Source organism: Penaeus japonicus, unplaced genomic scaffold (assembly GCF_977035675.1).
Source record: "Penaeus japonicus unplaced genomic scaffold, GWHDUDI00000001_assembly GWHDUDI00000029, whole genome shotgun sequence".
Lineage (NCBI taxonomy): Eukaryota > Metazoa > Arthropoda > Malacostraca > Decapoda > Penaeidae > Penaeus > Penaeus japonicus.
The window spans coordinates 3,973,644-3,983,643 of NW_028234431.1; the positions used below are offsets into that span (position 1 = coordinate 3,973,644).

Consider the following 10,000-nt stretch of genomic DNA (forward strand, 5'->3'; position numbering starts at 1 on the left):
GCAATTATCATTATTAGCATTATAATTATTATTGTTATCATTATTGTTGTTATTAGCATTATTATCATTATCATTATTGTTTATTATCATTATTATTACCATTAGTATCATGTTTCTATAATCATCATTGTTATTATCATCATTGTTATCATCATTATCATCATGATTAATAATAATATTGATGATAATTATAGTAATAACACCACCATCCTCATTACATCATCAGCACACCATCATCACACCTAACACTTTCTTCTTAGCCCAAAACATCCCCCTCCCCGCCCTCCACCCCCTCCTCCTCTCCGTCTCCCTACCTCGAGTGCCATAGTCGTGAAGGCCTCAGGATCATCCAAGCCAAGGTCATTGGGAACAGAACGCCTCCTTCGATTCCCATCCTGCAACTCCAGGATCAGGTCCAGCAACGCCAGCAGGAAAGCCAGGAACCCGAATCCTGTGAAGGCGTCGTTGCAGCCCCCAGAACCGCTGAAGAAAGGAATGATGAACCTGGAACAAGAAAGTTTTGGTGTGGAGTGAAATGATAATAATTGTGATCTGGAGAGAGTAATTACTGGCATTCTTTTTCAGTAATATTTAACTCTGTGCTTGTGATTTATCCGCCTTATGTATTGTGTATATATTTGAATCTGATGATAGAGTTGTAGGTTTTGGTAATAGATATGTGAGCCCAAAATAGGACTAAGAATGGGGTGAGGATAAACTATGTTACCTCATCCTTTTGAGATGTAAGTAACCACTTGTTTCAATAAACTTTTCAAAGTCAAAGTCAAAGTCTGCCTCTCTCTCTTTCTTATTTTCTCATTCTCTCATTCTCTCTCTCTCTCTCTGTCTCTCTCTCTTTTATTTAGAGTAGAGGGACTACAGCAGCAATGATATAATCATGAAGAGACACATAATGAGCTGACCTAGACTATATCTGCACATTTTATACTGTATATCATTCCACTTATTGATTTTTTTTCCTTCTTAAGAGTACCTCACACAGTACTGTCTTATAAACATGCAAACTAAATCAGTACCAATACAAATGCATTCCATTACTAAATACACTCTTACGTTTTGTTTTATTATCCATTTCTCATATCTCGAGGCTCTTCGTCATGACTGACTCTACACTTATAAACAAACACAAACTTTACTCCAAACTGCTCTGCCTTCGGTCTCTCCTTCACCCTTCATCTACACATAAACACCCTCTCACACATCAGTTGAATCCATATCGTTTAGATATCATTAATCACTTACCTTCCTGATTCCGCCGGCTGAGGGTCGTGGAAGGCGCTCTTCACTTTCTCCGCCAAAACTTGCGTTACGTCGCTGAAGGAGAAGATCATGTCTTCGGGCACGTAGTTAAGGCCCTCCATCTTCTCCTTCTCCTTTTCTTTCTTCTTCTTCTTTTTCTTCTTCTTCTTCGTTGTCGTCTTCTTCTCCCTCTTCGTTGTCGTCTCCTTCTTCGTTGTGGTCGTCTTCTTCTTCTTCTCTTTCTTCTTTTTCTTCTTTTTCCCTCTTCTTTTTCTTCTTCTTCTTCTTTCTCTCTTTGATATTGGTTGACCCGATTGGGATTCGCTTTTTAAATTAAATTGTTACGTTTTTTAAAACTGATTATATTAACGTTTTATCGTTGCGATTATTTCCATTTTTTATAAATAAGCACAAGACGAACACAATGAAAGAAGACGAGGAAAAACCGCATCTGCACTGTGATAAGGCGGCTGGGAGGAATGAGAACAGGGAAGGCTTCGATAGCTCACAGTAGGCGGAGTTTTAGACTCCCAGGGGGCGTGGTCACTAAGATCAAAGGGGCGGGGCCAAGCAATGAAGAAAAGCCAACAGCCATCACGAAAGACTACAGCAACGCGATCCAAAACCTCATATCCGCACATAGATGGTATAATAGTCAAACAGATACAAGGCATTTAATAAAGAGAGCATATGAACTGCGCCAATACACAGGGACTGAACGGAGTGTTGGTCAAGCGTGGTCTTGCGTGTGGTTGTATAACGGAGGGCGCGCTGCGTCGACCGTGCGAAGCGGTTTAACGTAACGGTCGGCGAGATGCCACTCAAAATAGCTGTTACCGTAACACGTGAGATGAGTGATGTGTTTAGTCTGTCGTATTAACGCTCGCATATTCTTATTTATGTTTGTTGACTAGTACAAGCGTTACCCGGCGTTTGTATTTTGTTATTTTTCTTAAATAGAAATGTTCAAATATATACTGCAACTTCATTTAAGATATGTCTTTTCATATAATGTTATCAGGTAATACGTGGCTAATTGCTTGTCATTCAGAGAAGGAAAATCAGTGAAAAATCAAGATTATCTCACAAGTTATTGTTTATCAAGGTAAAGCTTATAACCTTGATGTTCTGAAGTACTGTTTTTACTTAGGCCTTCACTGTTTGCCAAGGAATCTTGAATTCACAAAGAAACATTTATCGTAAATCATTTACTTTTTAAATCATACGTACAACCAAAAAATCTCTTTTTTACAAATATATTTTCTATTTCCTAAGAATGAAAGATTTCAACCATCATTTTATTTTATTTTATTTTATTTCCTAAGAATGAAAGATTCTAGCCACCAGACAGTTGTTTCTTCCTTACTATCTAGAACTAGAACTAACTAAATGTCGCTTAAGATCCTCCGAGACGCTCCTCCACATCGGTAATGTTGCAGGATCGTTCACCATATGTTGCAGATCGAAGTCCGGAAGTTGCAGAGTCGTGCAGTTGTTCCTGGCGTAGTGACTGCAATCTCGCTCGAGTCCCGCCCGGCGAGTGACGTGACCAAAGCCGCTTTCTTGCAATCCAGGCCATCGCTCAAGCCAGTCGCTGATAAGTAGAGATGGGAAAGATAAGGATATAAAAAGATACAAATATTTACATTTCTTTCTATGGTTGTCTGTCCATTTGTCTTTCTCTCTTTCTCCATTTCTCTCCGTCTCCATTTCTCTCCGTCTCCGTCTCTCTCTCTCTCTCTCTCTCTCTATCTTCTTTTGTTTTTATGCATTGATATTCTACTTGTATGGTACAGTCCTTTCAAGTAACCTAAATAATCAGCACTCACATCGTTTGCTCAATTCCACGATCCAACCTCTATAGGGAGAGTCGTATCCAATGCGAGCAACCGAATGCTCTTTTTAACTGTTAACTTTCTGCGTCAACTGAATCCAATGGACTAAACATGTATCAAATTTATTCATGAGAGTTTTAACATCTTATCATGGGATTTTATTTCATGATGCATTTAGCAACTGAACGCCTCTAACCTGGCGAGGGCGGTGAAGGTGGCAGCCAGAGGGCCCCGGGATGCGGCCGAGGAAGCAGCGTCACACAGGAGGGCGTGGCTGCATGTGGGCGGACTCGCTATGGCCTTCATCACGCCCTCCGTCAACTGAGACACCGCCCACACGCCCTCAGAGAGATCAAGACTACCCTGGATTGGTATAAACGTATAATCATATCAATAACACAACCATATCAATAACATAATAATTGTAATTAAGGCTAATTAAGGCTCTACAAGAAAAAAACAAAAACAAAAAAAAAACATCAATCTAATATTCAAGTATTTTGCACAAAACAATAAAAGATCCTCCCGAGTTCCCATTATTTTTATCACAAACAACAAACAACACTTCACAAAATCCGAGACTAAGAAGTACGAGACTCGGGTCGTCTGGTCCCTCCCTACCCGACACACCGCCGCCGCCTCCTCCTCGTACACCGACCTCCGCCTCCTGTTGTTGTCGTCGTTCAGCTGGAGGACGAGGTTGAGGAGGGCGAGGAGGAAGGCCAGGAAGGCGAAGACCTCGAAGCCTCCGCAACCTCCGCCTCCGTAGCCGCCGTCGCGAGGCATCCTGACGAAGGGAAGTATTGAGTTTTTTTTTTTTTTTTTTTTTTTTTTTTACATTTATTTTGTATCTGGTTACTTATCTATTTGGTATATATTTGTTCTCCTTTATTTTTTTTCTCTTTTCTTTCTTCCTCTCCTTCTCTCGTTCTCTCTCTCTCTCTCTTCATCTCTCTCTTTCTCTCTCTCATACTCTCTCTTTCCCTCCCTATCTATCTCTCCTTGTTTCTCTCCCTCTTCCTCTCCGTCTCCCTCTCTTTTACCTTCTCCACCTTCTTCTCCTTCCTCCCTTTCACCCCCCTCTCCCCCTCCATTTAATTCTCCCCTTCCCTCTCCCCCCATCCCCTCCCCTTCCCCCTCCCCCTCTGCGATTCCTCAACCCACCTACTCGTTCACACATTCAACCCTACATGAACTTCGCTCTCTCACCGACAAGAAATCTTACCTCTTATCACTCGAGACTTCCCCCTCGACGAGGTGACCGAGTTGCTTCAAGAACCTGGTGTCCATATCGGCCGTATCAACACTGCTTCTCTTCCTCGAGGTCGTCTGCTTGGTTGTAAGGGACGATTACGTGTTCTCTGTCTTAGATTAACTTTCTTTCATCATTGCAACGTTGATTTTCTTCTTGGAGGTTTGTTGCAATTTCGTGAGACGATTGTTTTTAGCGATTGTTTAAAGAAATGATTTGTTTTCTTACGATTTATTTTCTTAAGTTTTCACGTGTATCGATAACCGACGGGGTGACTGCACGTGTGTGTGTGTGTGTTAACTCGCGCCCCCTCGAACACTGAGTCGGCTAACGGAACACTCCCGCGGGGCCGTGGCGAGTCCCCATTTCGCTCCTTGTGTCATGATCCAGTGATTGACGAAGGAGGATGTGTCTGGTTTGTATCACATTTTTCAAAGTTGTGCTACAGATGTCCATTTTTCAGAGGAACTAAGTCTTATTACTGTTTTACTTTCATTTGATTAAATTCATATATATATCTACGTAATAAAGCAAGTAATCAAGTTAATCGCGATTTTTTACATTATCGCAAACTGAGGAAGAGCAGAAATATGGCCTAAAACGATAAATATTTATACATGTAAAGTTCACAAACACATAGACATACATACATGTGTATGTATTTGTGTGTGTGTGAGGGGGGTATGTGTGGAGTGTGTGTGTGTGAGTGTGTGTGTGTGTGTGTGTGTGTGTGTGTGTGTGTGTATGATACTAATTATTAGAAAACTAGATCACTGACCAGTCTTGTTTTCGATTTTGGTGGCGTAAGGCGGACACCGCGGCAAATGGCATTCGCTTTTCCGAATCAGGTCGAACAGCCAATCGCCGTGAAGCACCCGAGACGCGGGGCCAGAGAGCACACCTGGTCCGTGTATGTCCACAGTCTCCTGCAAGTACAAGCACACCTCAAGCAACACCTTACACGGCCCTTCCTCTTCTGCAACGCCAGCGATATTCTGGAACATTCTGTATGCTCGCTCTATCGTGTTGCCATGGAGACGCAGCGCCGCGTCGGTGGCCGTCTCCCGCCTCCTCCGGCCGATGGGAGGAACGACAACAATCACAACAGACGACGAATCCGCGTTGGAATTCGCCTCGTTGTAAGTGTCCGACACGTAGTTCCCGGCGTTGATGTTGTTGTTGTTGTTGTCGTTGTTGAGGTTGTTGATGGTGTTGAGGACTCCGTTGAACGCGAGGAGGGCGAAGGTCAGGAGATCGAAGGAGTTGAAGCCGAAATTCCCTCCGTTTTCGGGACATCCCGCCGCAGCTCTCCGACCGCGAGGAGACGAGAATGAAGACGGCCTTTCGACTTCGGAATTCGGGGATTGTTCTTTGAGATTTTTTAGGTCTTTTTGCCGAGCGTTGGTCTCTCTGACGTCTGGACTTGTCTGTAGAGATCTGAAGCGCTGCATGTCTCTTTCGGGAATTAAAGTTCGAGCAGTGTCTCGTACTTCCCTTCTTATTTTGAGGACTATGTCTTCGGAGAGCCCGCACGTTAGCTGAACCGTCAGAATTTGTAAAGTGTAGATTATAGCGGATATAGTAAGGAGATCCATCTTTTATCCATCAGCTTTACATTTAATCACACACACACAACGAGAATCAAAAATCGATAATCTTTAAAGATGAATTCACCGGAATAACTGGACAACATCAACGTCAGACATCTCCTTACCAACTAGCTAAATGATTCCTCCTGCTAATCATAAATACATATCCATTAACTACTAAATTGATCTCTCTTCTTTAAAGCACTGATCCTCAGATCCTCACTCACTACGACGAACTGAGCGGACCCGAGCCTCTGATGCTACAAAGACCAAAGGCGCGAGAGAGACTACAGCAGACTAATGTATTCGCGAGGAAAGGGCGGGAAAGGGCGGGAACGCAACCTTCGACCGCTAACTAAACAAAGGAATCGCAGCTGCTCTTGCCACTGTGTCATTGTAAACTCGGCCGGCACTATTATCGTTAATATTGTTGGTATGGTGAGAAATAATTGGATTAGTATGTTTTTCTTTGTTTTTTCTCTTTCTCTCTCTCTCTCTCTCTTTCTCTCTCTCTCTCTCTCTCTCTCTCTCTCTCTCTCTCTCTCTCTCTCTCTCTCTCTCTCTCTCTCTTTCTTTCTCTCTCTTTGTCTCTGTCTCTCTCTCTCTTCGTTATTTTGATGTATTGTGCGATGATTATGAATGGAATTCGTCAATACAAAAGGAACAGCTTTCGAGAGTCTGTTCTTCTAAAAACATCAACATCATAACATCTGGACTGAAACAATATACACGAACAAACGGAATTCAAAGAACACACGGGAATTTGATCCTTCAGGTTTTATTGCGGGCAGAGGGTACGTCGGTCTCTAAGAAATGGTCCATGTCAAATCCAGTAGGTTCTTCGTGGATGGTCGTGGCGTTGCGAGCGAAGAGGACTTCTTCAGGAGATGCAGCGAAGACACGTACTTCCTCGGGCTTGTAATGGCTGTTGGGAATTCACGTGTGTTGTTTAATTCGCTCAGGATATTTTGAGGAAAAGGGATATTTTTTATATGTACTTTCGTGCGGTTTATCTGTCAGGAAGTATGGAGGTTTCTTGTGTTATATGTTATCAAATTTATTAAACTTATCTACATATCTTGATTTCTCAAAAAAAAAGAAAAAAAAGTTTAGTTTATATACTGTTATGTAAGAACTTAACTCGTATGTGTACTATTTAGCATGATATCTGATAACTTACCTGTACGGTGAAGCGGGGTGGGCCACAAGTAAGAAATGAGCAGGCCCGTACCTCAGTCTGTACAGTCCTTGGTGACCCTCCCGTGACTCGATGCCAAAGATATTCAAACACTGTTAAAGGCAAGAAAGAAAAACACTTTTTTAACGTCAATGCAATACATAGAACATTATAGATTCTCCTTTTCAACGGATATCAGTAGATTTGCAACATTTGCAATAGGCTTACGTGAGCTAGAGTCTCCCATACAACATTGACTCTAAATTTCTCAACATCTCCATCCAGTTGGAAGAACAACACGAGAACATCATTCTCTCGAACTTGGATTTTCTTGAAGAAGTCCTGTTGACAAGGAGTCTCTTCTGGAAGCTCCAGGAACCTCGCCCTTTCCAGCATTGAGATGAGCGTGGCTTCGTATTTGTCTTTTTGTAATCTGGCGAACAATAAAATATGTACAAAGTGATTATGTTTCTGAAAAGACGCTTGTATTTGTATTGGATACACTTAAAGCTTAGACGTATCTTCCAGTGTGGATATATACTTCCTTTTTTCTGTGCTGGTATATACTTCCTTGTATCATATTATTCAGCGCATTTTGATATAACTGTTGTCATTTCTATTGTTTTAACCAATGTTACCGTAAACATCCTCTAGGGTACTCACAGTTCCAGCCCTTCCACGATTGCCTCGGGATCTTCGTTCAAGTTTTTATTTGAGAAATACCTCCTGACGGAGAGCTGGGATATGTGAGCGCCCTCGTGAGCAAAGTGAAACGAGCGTGACACCTGTAGCAAAGAAACGCCTGGTTTGAGATATTAGAGACACATATAGACACAGAAGGGACGTAGAATATCAAAACATCTGATTTTATATATATATATATATATATATATATATATATATATATATATATATATATATATATATATATAGATATATATATATATACATATATACAAATATATATATAGATATATACATATATATATATATATATATGTATATATATATATAATATATACATATATATATATATATATATATATATATATATATATATATATATATATATATAAGACAGAAGTACCCCGAGATGTAAAATCCACCCGTAATATCGAATAATTCAGAGGTACGTATAGCACAGAATGCACCTATAACATTGGTACATCTGCTCTAAGATAAAGCAGAGGTACAGTACATACCTTTACCAAGGGACGGTAAAGAGTAATACGATTCCTGATATATCGCCGCCAAATCCCAAATACTCTGTACTTTATATCTATATTGAGAATATAACTTCACGCCCACCCCGCCTACCTCCGGGATGATGCACTCACGCCCGCGCCTCAGGTAGTAGTAGGTGACCACATCCCAGTCGAATTCCTGGTCGATAGCGGACAGGAAAGAGACCATCTCCTCCGCAAAGGCTCTTTTGACCTGGAATACGAAATGGCGTGTGACCGCGGACGCTACAGGACTTGATTGCTTTATTATATCATTTTTAACAAGGGGAGTAAGGGGATGTATTGATAAAAGCGTCCACTATGCAGATTAGTATGATATACCAATAGGACAGGTTATACTTATTCAATCGTGATAGTCCCGTCCAGGTAAATCGGCGACATATATAGTAAAATAACCTACTTTGGGATGAAATGCCATTAACAAGATACTGACATCGTGATTTCCAATTCGGTTCAAGTCAAGCTACTTCCTAAAACTAAAAGAATCAACCCCGTTCTACCGCGTTAGCCTCACCATCCAGCCGTAGTTCGGGTAGCTCTCTGTCCGCAAAAGCGCCTTCGGGTCGTAAGACGTCTGCGGATACGACAAATCGTTGTGGGCGGATACGCAGTAGAGGCTCGGGTCGTCTTGTAAGAGTGCGGCTGTCTTGTTCAGGAAGCTTGAAATGAGGGAGAAGTTGCTCTAAAATCTTGCAATTTAGAAATTATGTTCTTTTTTTTAGCTATTTTCTTCAAGTGGAATGGAATGTATATGACTTTCAACAGAAGATTTTACAAGCAGTAAAATGCCTTCAATAAAAGGTATTTAAACAAGTCATTTCAGATTTAAACAACTCTAGTACCCCCCACCCCAACCCCCACCAAAAAAAAAAAAAAAAAAAAAAAAAAAAAAAAAGAGAGAGAGAGAGAGAGAGAGAGAGAGAGAGAGAGAGAGAGAGAGAGAGAGAGAGAGAGAGAGAGAGAGAAATCATACATAAAAAAGTCTGGCGACACTTGCACGTCCTCCTCCAAAACAACCAGGAACTGCGCCTCGGGATACTTCCGGAGGGCGTGGCCGAGGGCGAAGACGAAGTGACGAGCGATTGCCGTGGAGAGCATCTCGTGAGTCTCGTTCGTCGCCGTCAGAGGCAGGTCGAGGATCTCCAGGAACTTGGCCAGCTCCGGAAGGGGCGTCATGGTGTAGGTCTCGAAGCGGGACTTGTCGAAGCCCTTGGCCGAGGTCAGGACTTTGATGCTCCTTTTGGGAGGGAGGGACAACTTCGGTATTATTAGGTCGGTGTGGCTGATTTGTGTCTTTTGGTGTTGTGTGGTTCCGCTTGGACGCTTATTCGTCGTTAAGATAATCTTTGATAGTTTTCATTACATGTCTGAAGTTATTTTTATTAATAATATTTGATATCTTAATGCATACATTTATATTTGTTGAAAGGTTAGATAGCAACGTATTTTTCTGCAACTCTATCCACTGATTTCAAAAGAAGGGCTGGATCAAGTTTCTTTTGGTCTAGAATGAAGACAGTAAAACATAGAGGCAGCTATCGTCTTTGGCTTACTTTTGCGTTTCAGCTTAGTGATCAGTAAAGTAAAACGAGCATGGACAAATCGCATGTTTTTTTTCCCTTAAAAGACGTTGTATCTAACAA

At 41.6% G+C, this 10,000-nt stretch overlaps 4 protein-coding genes across 4 annotated transcripts in view; all 4 read right to left on the bottom strand.

Moving 5' to 3' along the window:
- LOC122256196 (uncharacterized) overlaps positions 1-1,437 on the bottom strand; it is a 2,645-nt gene extending 1,208 nt beyond the window's left edge. The window contains exons 1-2 of the mRNA XM_043020746.2: positions 1,264-1,437; positions 315-504 (exon numbers count right to left, since the gene is read on the bottom strand). Coding sequence (XP_042876680.2) covers positions 315-504; positions 1,264-1,382 — 309 coding nt within the window. The 5' untranslated portion in view covers positions 1,383-1,437. The remainder of the gene's footprint in view (positions 1-314; positions 505-1,263) is intronic.
- Positions 1,438-2,577: 1,140 nt separating this feature from the next.
- On the bottom strand, positions 2,578-4,764 carry LOC122256116 (uncharacterized). The gene is made up of 4 exons (XM_043020624.2): positions 4,321-4,764; positions 3,717-3,882; positions 3,292-3,458; positions 2,578-2,854 (listed from the first exon to the last, which is right to left on the bottom strand). The coding sequence occupies exons 1-4, from the start codon at positions 4,383-4,385 to the stop codon at positions 2,626-2,628; spliced, it is 627 nt and encodes a 208-aa protein (XP_042876558.2). The 5' UTR covers positions 4,386-4,764; the 3' UTR covers positions 2,578-2,625.
- A 353-nt stretch (positions 4,765-5,117) lies between these two features.
- On the bottom strand, positions 5,118-5,942 carry LOC147468354 (uncharacterized). The gene has a single exon (XM_086554470.1). The coding sequence runs from the start codon at positions 5,940-5,942 to the stop codon at positions 5,118-5,120; it is 825 nt and encodes a 274-aa protein (XP_086410596.1).
- Positions 5,943-6,707: 765 nt separating this feature from the next.
- Positions 6,708-10,000, bottom strand: part of LOC122256028 (protein O-linked-mannose beta-1,2-N-acetylglucosaminyltransferase 1-like) — a 5,695-nt gene continuing 2,402 nt past the window's right edge. Inside the window, exons 8-14 of the mRNA XM_086554471.1 lie at positions 9,331-9,594; positions 8,872-9,016; positions 8,431-8,550; positions 7,777-7,898; positions 7,342-7,546; positions 7,117-7,226; positions 6,708-6,861 (exon numbers count right to left, since the gene is read on the bottom strand). Of these exons, the coding sequence (XP_086410597.1) occupies positions 6,708-6,861; positions 7,117-7,226; positions 7,342-7,546; positions 7,777-7,898; positions 8,431-8,550; positions 8,872-9,016; positions 9,331-9,594 (1,120 nt within the window). The remainder of the gene's footprint in view (positions 6,862-7,116; positions 7,227-7,341; positions 7,547-7,776; positions 7,899-8,430; positions 8,551-8,871; positions 9,017-9,330; positions 9,595-10,000) is intronic.

Coding starts and splice junctions, on each gene's coding strand:
- LOC122256116 (XM_043020624.2), bottom strand. CDS start 4,385: ATGGACACCAGGTTCTTGAAGCAACTCGGTCACCTCGTCGAGGGGGAA. Junction 3,883..4,320: donor GAAGTCTCGAGTGATAAGAG/GTAAGATTTCTT, acceptor TCCCTTCGTCAG/GATGCCTCGCGACGGCGGCT. Junction 2,855..3,291: donor ACCTTCACCGCCCTCGCCAG/GTTAGAGGCGTT, acceptor TCTACTTATCAG/CGACTGGCTTGAGCGATGGC.
- LOC147468354 (XM_086554470.1), bottom strand. CDS start 5,942: ATGGATCTCCTTACTATATCCGCTATAATCTACACTTTACAAATTCTG.